This window comes from Trichomonas vaginalis, chromosome II (genome assembly GCF_026262505.1).
Source record: "Trichomonas vaginalis G3 chromosome II, whole genome shotgun sequence".
Classification (NCBI taxonomy): Eukaryota; Parabasalia; order Trichomonadida; family Trichomonadidae; genus Trichomonas; species Trichomonas vaginalis.
In genome coordinates, this window is record NC_067204.1 from 15,708,859 (window position 1) to 15,723,988 (window position 15,130).

Sequence of the window (15,130 nt, forward strand, 5' to 3'; positions counted from 1 at the left end):
AAATACCGCGTTATATACCTCAATGTCTGTAGATCAAACAGCAGAATACTTGTACAGTCAAAGCTAAATGTGATTTTCGAGTTTTGTTGAAAAAGTGAACGTTTAAAAATAAAAAATGTTCCGTCCTCCACCAACCATCATTGAAATAGGCACTGATGAAGATATGCAGCAATTCCAAGAGTATGTTGAGAACCAGTCCGCTTTATCTACTCCTTCAATTAAACAAAAAGGAATTTTTGAATCCCCAGATGTAAAAGCTCGCCCAAGACAAATCATATCCACACCAACAGGACAAATTGACAGCCCCAATTAGCCTACGCTTTAATGAACCAGGCTTCTTTATAAAACTAAATGTTATGTTTATACTTTCAAATCAACTAATTTGGTATGTTTTATACTAAGTTCCTATATAAGTATCTATAAAATTTATATAATAAGCTCGATTTTATTATATATTTTTATTCATTATTTTAATATCTTTCGCTTCCAAAGAAATTGGGCGATTAGTTCGTTAAACTATCAAATGGATATCATGATTCAGGCATGAGTAATTTAAGATATTAATCTTGTCGACCGAAAAATTGTTAGAGTCGGTAGTTGAGAACTCATATGCAACTAACCAAATAGTACTCGTGTATGTCTATCATAATTCTGAATGATTGCACAATCCATTACTGTCATTTTTGTATTGAAAAAAAAATTATATATGAATTCAAGAGTTTCGATATTTTTAAATGATCATGGCATAATACATCTCCTCATTCAGCTTAAAAACACTAAATACGTTCAGATAATGACAATTCACCCTTTAGCAGATATTCCTTCCTATTTAGGAATTCCAAATATCGACGTTTTTCAAAATTTTTCCGAAGCTATGAAGAATATTACAACAATATTCAAATCCAAAATTATTGCAGATGGAATTGCGCTAGTTGGAATGGTCAAAGAAGAAGATCAAATTATATTTTCGATTATCAAAGAGCAAACTTATCAATGCGATCTTCCAGGTAAAATACCTATCAACGTTGTTAAAACTGCTCAATTTATTTCAATCATTGGCAACAAATTTTCTTATGAAACTCAATTTAACGAATTTCCATTAGAAGACTGCCATTATTATGCTGAATTTTTCGATATTACACGTCCGTTTCCATCCCAGATAAACTATTTAGAACCAGATCCAGAATTTTGTTGGAATATGAGATGGAGAGAGCCATTTGTTCGTGCAGGGGTTCCAGAAGCATGTATTATATTAATACAAGGCTATGTATCTACTCAAATCTTATCAGGACATTCAATTTCATTTTTAATTAAAAGATCCGCTTTAAATCCAGGTGTAAGGTATTTTGCACGCGGACTCAACGAAGTACATGAACCAGGCAACGAATGCGAGTGCGAGTTCATTTTTGGCTCACCAACAGGCGATATTTGGACTCAAATTTACAGAAGAGGCTCAGTTCCAATAAAATGGGAGACAGTTGTTAAAAACAAGATGACTGTCCATCATATAGTTACTGATCAATCTTCTGAAGGTTCCAAATGCTATTTCAGGAAATTAAAAGAAAGATATTGCGGAATTCAAACTTTTTGCATCAGTTTATTAAGAAGTAACCCAGAAAGTGGCGAATACGAACTCCATGAAGCATTTTCAAAGGTAGTTAAGAAGCTAAACAACGAAAATTCCGCAAGATTTATTTCATTTGACTTAAACTATTTTTTGGACAATGGAGGACACACAAGAGCCATTGCAGAGTTATGTAAATTACTTGGACCACTTGCACAAGCATCAGATTTCACTCATTACCCAAATGCTTTAGATTCTTCAGGAAATTTGAACAAAAACATCGAACCCGATACCAGGCAAGTGATTACATTGAGATTTAACTGTGCAGATTCATTAGATAGAACCAATGTCGCTGCTTTCATCTATTCCTGTGCGATAACAACATTTTTGATGCAAAAACAAAATTTAATTCAAAATTTAGACACTTTTTCTTTTGAATCCCTTCAAAAAATCAAACCAGAAGTCATTGAATATCTCGCCGAAGCGTATGTTAAATCGGGAGATGTTGTTAGTTTATTGTACACTAACACAGTTGCAGCGAAAACATCGATTATTCGCCAATATTCTCCATTTTTGGATGAAGCATCGAGTGACGCAACAATTTCAGTTAAAAGAAGATTTAATAATATGGTGAGTGATCCACAAAGGGAAGTTTTGTTCGAAAAATGGACGAATTACGATAAAAACGAAATTGGCGACAAATTTGTTTTAGATCATACGAAAATACAAATTTTGTCGAGAGGTTTTCCAATTGATGTACTTATTTTAAATGAAAATGATATTGTTGATACAACAATGAACTCTTTTAGTATCATTTTACCTTATTCCACTAAATTAACAGCGATTTATTATTACGCGACTGTTAATTCCGAAAAAAATCATCCGAGAAACTTGTTTATTCAAGGCCAAGACAAGAGTCAGATGAAAACAGTTAAGTTGCCAATGACTAATGAAAACACAGTAATAAGAATACCTATTGACGAAATCGATGATAGAAATTTGGATTTCATTTTTCATCCTCAAATTCAAAAAATTTCTGTTGGAAAAATTTTGTTTGAAGTGAAAAAAGTTCAAGATTTTTATCAGTACCAAGTTGATTTTTCTCAACAAAACAAAGAGAACTTTAACTTGTACAAGGATTTCATTGTAACAACAATGCAAGAAATTGCATTTCCTACAAGACAATTCCAAGATATTGAATTGCAAAGATTGAAAATGAATTTGTCAAGGGAATTCGATATGAATATTAAATTGTCTATACCTTTGGATCCTTACAAATTGTCACAATATAATTCTTCAACTTGTTATTTATGCGGAAACAAAAATGCGTCAAATATTTTTTGTTTTTCTGAATTAATTAAAAATAGAATTACAAAAGTGACAAATCAAAAAAGTGACAACTTAATTCATATTTGTGATGAATGTTTAGAGATGGCGAACATGCTATGTATACAGACAGAAATGATGGAATCAACGAGATTCACGAAAATCCACTTGAAAGAATCTAAAAAGAGAAAAATTACTTTTTCGATGCCGATTGTTGTTACAGAAAATCCCGAATCTTTCATTATTGGAGCACCTCAAGAGTTGTTAGAGAATACTTGCGCAAAAGAAGTGTCTAAAGAGTTCAGATTCACTGTTGTTTTGTCTCATTATTGTGAATTGGAACATTTTGAGTTTTATGTTTCGAAATTCAGCCAAAACATGTCAATAACAATAATTGTTGATGAAAAATTGATTCCTTTGGTGATATATGAAAAGGATCCTGGTGTTATATGGGCAGGAATACAAAAGGTTGTTGTTACAGATATCTGTGACATAATTTTCAGAACAAATGAAAAATTTGTTTTGTCTGGATTCCAAATTCACGGAATTCCAACAAATAAAATGGAGTTGAAGACTTCAAGTAATGAAGTTGTTGAAGAGAAGGTAATGAAGAAGTCGAGTTCTTTGAATTTTAATGTTAATATTTACTCGAAATTGGAAAATTCTGATAAATTCACAAATCCAGAAAAAATTATGTTGAATTCGAAGAAATTTGGAGTTTTGGTGAGTGTCAACAGAAAATCGAATAGGAATAACCTTGTATTCGGATTCTACAAGGAAGATGACTCAGAAATCACTTTCTGTGAACTTTTCACTGGAGAAATGCTTGAAGAAAGAAAATTGGTCTATTTAGTTGATGCTCCAGAAGGAACGAAATACGCAAGAGCTTTTTGCAGCGAAAATGTTTCGATCGAATCAATTTGTTTTATATAGTTTTTATTTTGTTTAATAAAGTTTTATCATTTTATTTTTAATTAATTATCTGAAAATAATGATAAAATCTTGCGTAGAAACAACAAATGCAAAGAAAGTGATAACTTCATAGGTTATTGTTGCTTAGTTTTTGACCTATGAAGTTAATAATTAAAATAATTGTTATTCATCTCTTTAATTGGTAAAATTCTCAATGTTGTGGAATCACGGGTGTAAACGCTCAGAAATTGTTTGACATAGGTAAAACAATCAGGACACATTAATACATAATTCTAATAAAAAATTTCATCATGAATATGGAAAACTATTTACTTAGAATATGAGGTGAGTAATTGTTGAAGTTCACCGTTTATAAATAAAATTGAGAGGGTAATTCAAATTATCAATTGTGAAAACAAATGGAAAAATAAGTTCAATATTTTTTTACACCAAAATTATATACACATGAATTTTTCAAATTTCGATTCTCATATTTTTGAAGTTCAAAAGGACTAAAATTTTCATACTGACTTTTTAAAAAATTGAATGAAGTCACGAAAATTTCAATTTTTTGAATTCTTTTCAAATCATTTTCTCATTTTTCTAAAAATCCTCTTAAACAAGTGAGAATCATACTAGCATGAAATCTTAAAAATATTGAATATATTACATTTATCCAATAATGAATGGGAAGAAGTCTACAAATCGGAATATAAAAAAACTGTTTTCAATCAAAATCAGACATATGTAGATATAACAGGAGACTTTTATGTCTGTGAAGTTTATTTTTCCAATCTTGGCAATGATGGAGTTATTGTTCTTTATTATGATGATGTTAAGTCACTTATTTCGAGGTCTTCTTTCGAAAACTCTTCTCGAAAATATCAAGGTGGGTCTATTTGCATTACTTTAGGTCAAAGTTCCATTCGAAAAGTATGTAGTTTTGGTTCTAAGGCAGCAGATGATGGAAAATTTTGCAGTGTTGAATTACAAAAATCAACAGATATCAACGAAGTTCATGATTCATCAATAACATACAGTAATCAAGGAGATGCTAATGGATATAATACAGTTGTATTAAAATTTGGAAATATTTCATTTTTGCAAAACAATATTACAAAAAATTATTGTCAATATAACACAGCTTTTTCCATAGGAAACAATCCAGGTACAACTTCAATAAAATATTCAATTATTGATGAAAATTATGCAGCATCCAGAATATGCATTACATATTCCATACTAACAAAATATAACAAGGTTGCTTTTATAAACAACACTATTTCGAAACCTGAAGGATTAAATGGAATGATTAGTTGCCAGAATAATAATTTTCTAGATAATTGTTTCATTGCAAATAACAAACAAAATAGTCAATATTTGTTTGCAATATATGAATATTCGAGTGGCTCAATAACAATTTCAAATTCATATATTGATGCATCAGAGCTTGTATATAAACCAGGGGAAAAGGTGAGAATTGAAAAATGTCAATTAATTTCAATTGAACCTCATATTTTCTCAACTGGACTATGCCCGGGTGGCAAACTTTTTATATTCATTGAAAAAAGAAATGAAATAAGATGCACAGTTCTTTTTCATCTTCAAGGTGTTGGGATATCTTTTGCAACAATTTCATTAAAGAATTAAAATCTTGCCAACATTTTATCATTATATTTGCACTTTTTTCTGATGAAATCAGAAAAAGTGCAAATATAATGTCATTCATTATGCACTTTTTCAATAAAATTTTTGCATTTTATTTTCTGAGCATTCAAAAATTGTGAGGACGAATTGAAAAAGTGCAAATAAATTTTTTTAAAAAAAATTTTATATGTTTACATATTTATGAATCAAAAAATAAGTTATATAAAAACGAATAAATAAATATATTTTATATATATAAAGATAAATTAAGTAAAATTAAACATACGAATATCAAAATCAGAATCAGTGATAACAGAAGAGAACTGAATTGCAGCTCTCAATGATTTCGTGCAAACCTGAACTGATTTATACATAGGAACAGTCATTGCCAGGATGCAAGTAGTAGCAGTCGGAAGTCCAGAGTTTTTAGATCTGTCGAAATGAACGTGAATCTTTGCTTTCGGATTTCTTGATCCTGAAGCGAATTTGAGCAATCCGAATCGCTCTTCTTGTGTCAATTGAATCAATGATTGCCTCAATATCGTTGAGTTCAAATCCATATTGAAATAATTGAGGAATGTTGAATCAGGAATGAAATCAATTCCGCAACAAGCTTGGACTAAAGAATCTGTTGTAATTGTCGCGCAAAGGTTCTGTGGCAAAACTTGGTAGAAACCTTCTTTGAAAGCATCAATTGCATTGTTCAACTGCTCAACCAACTTTTCTTGAGCTGTTGTAATAAATATCTGCAAGTTTCCTAATGTTACCTTGATTTGTTTTCCATTTGGAATAATTTCCATTTGGTTTCCATACAAATCTTGAATAACAAAGTTCAATTTGTAGTTCGTTATGAACTCTTCTTCGCTTTCGTAATTTGCATGCTGTAACTTAAGCACGAGCATCGCAAAATCATTGTAAATACTATAAACATCATGAATAGTAATTGGTTTTCCTGTCATTGATCTCCAAAACGGAGTACAAATCTTGAACTGGAAAGGCAACATAGATGTTGCACAAGCAGCGATGAAAGCACCTGCACAAGTACTTAAACCATTAGGAATACATGGCAAATATTCTTCTTCATGGAATGATTTGGCGTTTGGCGTCAAACAGAAAAGTTTCATCTGTGGTTTAAGAATTTCTTCACAAACTTGTGAGAATAATTCTCTTCCTGGTCCGCCGGCATCAATTGCGTTTTCTCCGTACAAAGTAATTCTCCAAGGCTGAGCACCAATAACTGCAAGACATGAGTAATCAGTGTATTGGCTTGCGAACTGTTGCATCAAGCTCTTTCCTGAATCTCCACCTTCGAAGAACTTGAAAGCGGAAAATCTGTTGAAAGAAACAAAAATTTGATATCTGTTTGGCAATGATTTGATGGAGAGATGGATATCATGTGATCGGAAGTAATCAACATCAAAGAACTGAGAATATTGACTTGTTTCAACAGACATGAATCGGATCAACATTTTCCTTCTGATTTCTTTCAGAGCATCATCTTTAATTGGCTCAGATACTTCCTCATATAAATTGATATCGACATCGCAATCGTAATTATTATTTGATTCCAATGCGATCTTATAGATTTGTTTGAGAGAAGTAAATTGGTCGACAACATAATTCAACGCGATAATGTTGAATCTATCAGTAGGAAGACTGAATTTTTGGAAAGCTTTAACAAGCATAAACTCATTAATTTGTTTATCAACTTTAGTTACTTCTGCGCAAATTTCTCTTGCGAGATGTTCGAAATCTTCTGATTCTATGTCCAATGAATAAATTATCTTTTGTTTGAGGTTTGCCAAGAAAGAGATAATTCCTAAGTCATTAGTATCCAAAGATCTGATTTCTTCCAATACACTAGGTATGTATTTCTTGTTGTAACAAGCCAATTCAGTGTTCTTTTCGATAAACAATCTCATGGAATTAATAATTGCGTTGTTATTTGGCATTTGATTCAAAATGCTTGTTGCCATGTTGTGAATATCATCAAATGTTATTTTATCTTTGGAAACATCGATGAAACTAGAAACAAAATGAAGGACAACGATAGAAGACATTATATCTGTTTCAGGAAGATATTTTGGAACACAAATATATTGGATATGATACTGATTCCTGAAACGATAATTTCCATTTGGAATTGTTGCTCCAACATTTTCTTGTGAATTGAATTCGAGAGGGAAAATAACTGCTTCATCTTCTTTCAAAGAAATAGGAACAGTTATTGTTCGCATGGCATAAAATGATATATGATAAACACAATTACTAGAAGTAGATTGTTTCGCGGAAATTTTTTGTACAATGTAATTTATGATGTCTTGGACATTGTACTTTTGTAGTTCCTTCTGTACAAAGTTGCTCAAAAACTCTCTGTCGCCTGGGAATCTGTAATTGATGTTTGTAATGTAAGGTGAAGTGAACTTTGTCACTTTTGTTGATTTTTGATTTGAGACACCAAAAGTAAAAGGTAACGCGTAATCCATGATTGTTTCCAATGTAGAAAGTGGGATATTTGATGAGATTAAAGGTATAATTGATCTCAAGCATAAGAGCATCAGTTTGCCAACCATTCTATTGTACTTCCTGATATAATTGTTTCTGTAAACAAAATCTTGATTTTTGTCATCTCTTGATTTCCTTTTTGCCCTTGAAACTAAAGTATGAATTTTCTCTGGAATTACTTCAGCGTTTTTAGCTTGAATTGTAACGATTTCATTGCTACCATCTCTGTTGCTTATTCTGATATTTAATTTAGGATCAGATCTGCTAGAAATGCTGTCGATTTCGCCAATAATTCCATTCTTTGTCCTCACTTTTTCTCCGACAACTTTCATGTTAAATGTCTGAATTCTTTCATCATAAGAACCAAGGTTGCTTTCAATAACTCTATGAGGAATATGGTCATCAAAAAGAGGAGATTCGGGAGTAACAGGTGGATTGTATATAACTGAATTATTTGACATGGAATATGACATTTTAACTCTGCAATTAATAGTAATAATTGCAGGTAACATGTCACCTGTCAAAAATTCACTGATGTAACTCTTATCGAGGTCACTTACGCAAATGGAGTTTGGCGAGAGACTTGCAGTTACATTCGAGTATTTATTGAAATTCTTAGTAAGTCCGTAGAACTTAATTTCAGTAGGAATACTGTTTGCATCAATAAAACCAATGGAAGCAGTTCCTGGTTTATCAAAAACAATTCTGTAACTGAATGTATGGTTTTTCTGGATTTTTCTCTCACCAACAAAAAGAGAAATGCCAACAGACGCGGAATCCAAATGATTCTTATGAACAATACCTGTAGTCATGCTGATAAACTTATAATCAATCCATGACGTTGCACTTGGTGAAGAAATTTCTGGGAAAAGTGACAAAGTATACAAAGTTTCTGCCAATCTGTTCATTAATTTTGCCGGCGAAATTCCTTTTCTTGTAATTGCGTTGAGTTCGCAATACTTTAGCATTTTAGCTGCATGCGGTTTGAACTGTTCTGCGTTTTGAGGATTTTGCAGAGCAGTTGCCAAAAAACAATAAAAAATTTCAATGTCATTTGCTTTGTGCAAACTTACTGGTTTGTTTTGAGCGACAATTCCATTGATTTTCTCTTGCAAACCAACAACAACAGATACTTCACTTGGTGTTAAAGTGAAAGTGTTTGGATCAATAGAAATTCTAACCATCGGATATACATTATCAATTTCTTCTTTTTTCACATCATTATACAAAATTCTAATCATACTTGAGTTATAAACAACTCCTGTATCTTCAGCTCTAAACAAAGGATGTCCTAAAATAAGGAACGTTGCAATGATTTTGTTAGTAAATATCATTGTTTTCGTAACAAATAATGAATGCAAATATTCTAAAATAAAATCTTTGTGAACAGAAAAAGGTAACAACAAAAATCTAAAGAAAGAAATGATTTCTGCACAAACAGAAAATCTGTTGTCTTCGCCTGTCATTGTTTGGCTTAGTTCTTCAACTAAATTATCAAGATTTGCCCTTAAAACTGCTTCTCCTTCTTTATCTTTCACTAATAATTTTCCGGCTAAAAGTAAACTTGCAACTTCACATTTTTGTGATTTTTTCTTCGAAAACAAAATTTCGTAAGGAACTTTTGCGTTTTCAGACAAACTTAAAATGAAGAATGCTGTTGCTCTATAATCTTCATCATCTATTTCAAGAGCGCCGTTGTTAATTGTCTCTATAACAATCGGTTCATTACTCAAAGAAACTAAAACAGATTCAGCATATTTCAAAAATTTCTTACTTGAATTTGTCAAAATATAAATAATTCCTTGAGTAAATTTCTGAACAATTGAAGGGCATTTGCAGAAGAACTTCATGAATGATATATACATGCAATCACTCTTTAATTCTACCATTGCAGAATAGAAAGATTCAATACAATTTTCTAAACTTTCCAAAAGAGAATTATACAAACTAAATTTTCCAATTAATGATGATCTTTCGTCAGTAATAATACTAAAGGAAACCTTGATATTAATAAGAAATGTTTCGATTGTTGATTTCCTAAAAACACTTGAATTATTGATGAATTCAGAAATTACATCCAAAGAAATTTTTCTCAATGACAATCTTTTGTTTTGTTCTTTAGCAATTTTCATGATATCCTGTACAGGAATGTAATTAACAAACAAGTCATTCAAGTACTTAACAACATCTTCATCACTTTGATTTAAAGAAAGTTTTGATGATGTCAAAAATTGACACTTTTCTGTGATGTTTTGAATGAAATCCTGCAAAGAATATTTGTTTTTGTTTGTTTCAGCGATTTCCTTTTGTTTCAAGGATAATAATTCTCTTCTCAGACCGGAAACACATGTCCAAGTATGTCTCAATTTATGAGAAACTTTGTCTTTTGTCAATTCTTGTTCATTTATTAATTTTTCAACTTCTTCTTTTGCATTTAATTGGAAAATATAAACACTCAAGACTTTCTCAAGTAATTCATCAAAATTCCTGACTCTCTTCTTAATCTGCATGTTAATTCCTGAAATCTTATCCATGAAATCTAAGAATTTTTGCATTTTATCGTCTTTTTTCTCAAAATAATTTACATTTTCAGAATTTTTTGAAAAACTTTCAAATTCTCTAATGAAAGAATTTCCGATTAAATGTCTATTGTCGTATTCCAATCTAGAAATTGTATTAGAGTTCAATAACTGGTCGATGAAACTGCCAATTGTTTTTGCCACGTAATTTATCGATGTCAAACTTGGTTCCAAATTATCTTCAGGTTGTGGCTCCATTCTTGAACCTTGTACAGTCAAAATAACTTCATGTTGTTCATCACATCTATCAATATACGACAGATTAATGATTGATGAGAATATTTCTACAACCAAACCATTTTGAACTGTATATTTAGTTCCATTTAAAATTAAAGTAGAATTTGTTTCTAATTCATCAGAAACAGTTACTTTCAAATTCCTTATTTTTCCTGCATCAATAGTTAATTGGATATCATCAACCAAATGGTAAACTTCAAAGAAGTCTTTCTGTTTTGTATAAACAGATTCTAATCCTGTGAAATTCTTATCACATGTATCAGAAATTTCTGTTTTCTCGACTTCTTTTGAAAGTTTTATCAAATTTTTCATCGAATCTTTGATGAAAACTTCGGCGATTTGATGGGAATTGTTAAGTGTAGACAGTGAATAAACTAAGTGTTGGAAGTATCTGTTGGCATTATATATCATTTTTCTGTCTAAAAGTTTGGAAATTGTTTTGAGAACGATAGAAACGTATTCCGCACAACTTTCTACGGCATTCATTGCTTCGTAACAGATAGGCAAGTAGTCGATGGTCTTAATTATCAAAAGAATGCCTTCTTGGTCGGGTAATTGAGATATCAAATCTTCGGAAACTAAAATTAACGATTGAGGCTTCTTTAATACGAAATCTTTGATGGCGGAGTATTCTTTGTTCATATATACATATGAAAAGGCGGGTCGTAAAATTTGATTTACGATAAAAGTGTCAGAATAAATGGTCGAAGGAATTACAGACATCCACTGGAGAATTGATATGGAAAGAGAGGTTGAGTATTGTGAGAAGTGCTTGTAGATGTTGTAAATTTCATTCATGGTCGATGGTTCAACGTTTTGGAATGCGAAATGACGTAAATTTATCGTAAGTATGGTCATTAAGCCTGCTACAAGGCCAATTCGATGCTCTTGTGGTAGTACATTAACTCGCTCCATGATATAAAGTATTAATCTAGATGTTGAAGTGATATTTTGAGTGAATTGTAAATAATTAACTTTTTTGTCATGAAGTAATGGATTAATGAACTTGTCTTTCGTTGTAGGGAATGGTTTGATGAGAGTAAGTAATGAATCGATGATTTCTGACTTGTTTTCGCCAGGATATTTTTGATATAAAATTTTTCCGTCTTCAATAAAGAAAGAACTCGTTTTTTCTGCATAAATAGGATAAATCGGTTTCTCTTCTGATAAAATTCCATCGATAAAAGTCTTATCTCCGACTTCATACAATTTTCCATCGCGGAAGTAAAATTTTGAATCGTTCATGGTAGATTCGTATAATTCTGTTTGCATATTTTTGTTCTGTTGGTCTAAAGTAAGAATGTTTTGAACGATTTTTCCATTAATTTTCTGAATTAAAGCTAAATTTCCGTTTTTATCGCCTATACATATAACTGGTATATCATTGCCTAGTAATTCTTTTAATGTAAATGTTTCTTCTGAGTTAATTGACGAAGTTTCGATTTGTAAAAGGGAATTATTTGAATTTGAGACGACGTATATAGTGCTTCCAACTCCACATATCATGTAGTCTGAAGGAAGTTGTTTTTCTCTTGAAAATTTTTCAGGAATAAAAGTAAAAAGAAAATTATTTTTGACAAAGAAAGCGTGTTCCGAAGCAACGATGAATGTATCGCATCCTTCTCTCATTCCGAGTATCAAGTCGAGCAAAAATCTTATTTTTATGAATACTTGGTCCAGTGATTTTGATTGATCAGTAGAAGAGGCAACGGATTCTTCAGTCATATATGTTTGAGACTCTATATAACTGGAAACTATTTGATGAACATAGGATTTTATTTGCTCTTCGAGCGTTACAAAAAAAGTTTCGAATGTTTTTGAAGCTTCTAAGATCGAATTCATCTTAGATATAGAGAGATCTAAAATCTTATTGTAATCGTTCATATGAGAGTCCTGTGTGCCATCAAATTTTTGTAAAGATAAAACATTATCTACTAAATTAAAAACTTGAGTCGATTCTGGATCAGGGTATGCTAAATGTGGATGTTCCGTAAGCAGAGACAGGTAATGAGGACTAAAAACTGTCTCTGGGGAAATAGTAATTGACATTTAGCAAAAATTGATTCAAAATTTGCCAAAAAAAAGACAAGATCAATGTTATGAGTTTATCATTCAATACAGAATCATATACGAAATTAGAATAGAATTGGTTTATAAAATTGATAGATGTCATAGAATATTTTTGTATCAAAAATAACTCGGTCGAACTCAATTGATTAATGACATTATTTTTGTTGGTTTCAACGTTGCATGTATAAATTTGAGAGATATGTAGGAAGTGCATAAGAATACTATTCTTTAAAAACCTATCCAAATTGAAAATATTCAATTTCAAAAGGTTATAAACACTTCAAATGAGTGAAATCATACTAATGGGGAAAATAATTCAATTTATGTGATACGGAGTGTAGAAAAGAAATATAATTTTTTATTATTTTATAATTTTTATATTTAACTTTTGAAATATGTGCTTTTGGTTGTAATATTAATAAACTTTTCTTTTACTTATTACTCATAAACAACAAAAATAAAAAATAAATTTTATTTGATAAAATATTTGATTGAACCAATAATGAATTGTACATTATTAGGCAATGGTTGCTTTGGCTTCAAAACTTCAATATTATCTTCATTTTGGACCTTAGTAATTGTTAAATATCCCAAAACATTTTGTTTCCATAATTCATTCGAAACATGTGGTCTTTGTACAATTGCTACCACAGAAGCCATCAAAGAAGTTGATATTGGCACTTCCTCGGGCTCTCTTTTGTCAACTTTGTATAATTTGAAGTCATCTCTATTTGTAAATCTGTAAGTCATCGAAACAAGATCAGCAGAATCATCACCATCGAAATATCTCTTTGTATCGAGGCTTCTTTGAGCGGTTCTTATAGAAATTTCGTCATCATGAGCAGCACCTAAAGCTGGCATTCCCCAAACGCTTATCCAAGGGAACGAACGTTGAAATGTTGCAACAAGACGATCGTCTCCGATGCAAACAATGTGTGTAACTTCGAAATCTTTAATTGCTTGAGCAATTCCTGGAAGAACGTGCTCATTAGTAGGAGAAGGTAAATCTATGACTACTCCACCATCAGATTGAGAGATAGCTTGTCTTCTTTGTTTAACATACGTTGCAAGTTCGTGAACAAGATCTGTGTAGCGATCACGATGAGCTTCGTCTATTTCTGTATGTCCAAAGAAATATGTGAGTGGATTTTCAATCTTAAATCCGGTATTATCGATAGGTTTTGTAATTGGAAGGGCACCAATTGATCCAGGAGGGCAAAATGGAGCCTGGGCAGGGTCAAGATTTACGTAAATAGGAATTGGCTTTTCTTTAGGATGTTGTGGAACTCCATGAAGAGCTGAGTTGATAATTGTTTGGCAAGCAGTAGTTTTTCCTGAGAGTGGTGGTCCACAAACAGCAACAACTGATTTTTGACTGATTAAATCGTATGCAGGAACAGACTCTTGAGGTATTCTTTTTGCAGCATAAAATCTCGGAAGCTTTCCCATGAATTTCAATGTATAACTGTCTTTGTATGACATAAGGGTAAAGTCTTTATCACGAAAAACAACTTGTCCTGTTTCTGGTAGCTGCCAACCATTGTAAAAAACAGATCCACTGTCAACCGATAGAGTAATGCTCTGTCCTGGTGTTAATAGAAATCTTGCTTCACTGTCGCTATCAAATCGCTTACGTATTGGGTCTGTTGTAGTAGTTGTTGTTTGCATTTTAATAATTTAGGGGTCTAACACCACATATAATTTTAGTTTTCTCCTGAATGTTGTGTAGTTCAAGTGAATTATAGAATGATTTCTTTGTTAGTATCAATTTTATCGTACTTCGTTTCATAGGATCAGATTTTCTGTCTTCAATTATCAAAGAATTTCAATAACGAAATTTAATTTTCTATTATATCAGCAATTTTTGTTAATAATGATAACATAAACGCTAAAAATAATAATAGCATCTAAATACGTTATCGTTTTATGATTTAAACGTTGAAGCTATACATAATCGAAGTATATTTCAATAGATGAAGTAAATATATCATTCAAATATGCTAAACATTGTTGTAATGTGATTTAAATGTGTTAAATATATTCTTCAATCCAATAGAATATCTATTTATTAATTTTTTCATTAAATCTCATAGCAGAGAGAAAGAGCACAAGTCTAATAAGTCCACAGAAACTAGTGTCAAATTTCGAATTTTGGGGATTTTTATATCCTATCTCAATTTTGCATACCAAACATACCGCTTCTACCAACACTTTTCATACATATCATATCTCTTACAATTATTACTTTATTTTTCCAATTCTCTGAAAATCTTAATATATATTGTAAAGC

General features: G+C 31.3%; 4 protein-coding genes across 4 annotated transcripts; 2 read left to right on the forward strand and 2 right to left on the reverse strand.

Moving 5' to 3' along the window:
- Positions 1–104: 104 nt before the first annotated feature.
- On the forward strand, positions 105–378 carry TVAGG3_0551550 (uncharacterized protein; the record flags this gene model as incomplete). Its single annotated transcript, XM_001313429.1, has 1 exon — positions 116–313. The coding sequence occupies one exon, from the start codon at positions 116–118 to the stop codon at positions 311–313; it is 198 nt and encodes a 65-aa protein (XP_001313430.1).
- A 415-nt stretch (positions 379–793) lies between these two features.
- TVAGG3_0551560 (phosphoinositide phosphatase SAC9-related family) lies at positions 794–3,823 on the forward strand (the record flags this gene model as incomplete). The annotated part of the gene is made up of 1 exon (XM_001313428.1): positions 794–3,823. The coding sequence occupies one exon, from the start codon at positions 794–796 to the stop codon at positions 3,821–3,823; it is 3,030 nt and encodes a 1,009-aa protein (XP_001313429.1).
- Positions 3,824–5,715: 1,892 nt separating this feature from the next.
- On the reverse strand, positions 5,716–12,819 carry TVAGG3_0551570 (guanyl-nucleotide exchange factor protein; the record flags this gene model as incomplete). Its single annotated transcript, XM_001313427.1, has 1 exon — positions 5,716–12,819. The coding sequence occupies one exon, from the start codon at positions 12,817–12,819 to the stop codon at positions 5,716–5,718; it is 7,104 nt and encodes a 2,367-aa protein (XP_001313428.1).
- A 462-nt stretch (positions 12,820–13,281) lies between these two features.
- Positions 13,282–14,513, reverse strand: TVAGG3_0551580 (mRNA 3'-end processing; the record flags this gene model as incomplete). The annotated part of the gene is made up of 1 exon (XM_001313426.1): positions 13,312–14,508. The coding sequence occupies one exon, from the start codon at positions 14,506–14,508 to the stop codon at positions 13,312–13,314; it is 1,197 nt and encodes a 398-aa protein (XP_001313427.1).
- Positions 14,514–15,130: the final 617 nt, after the last annotated feature.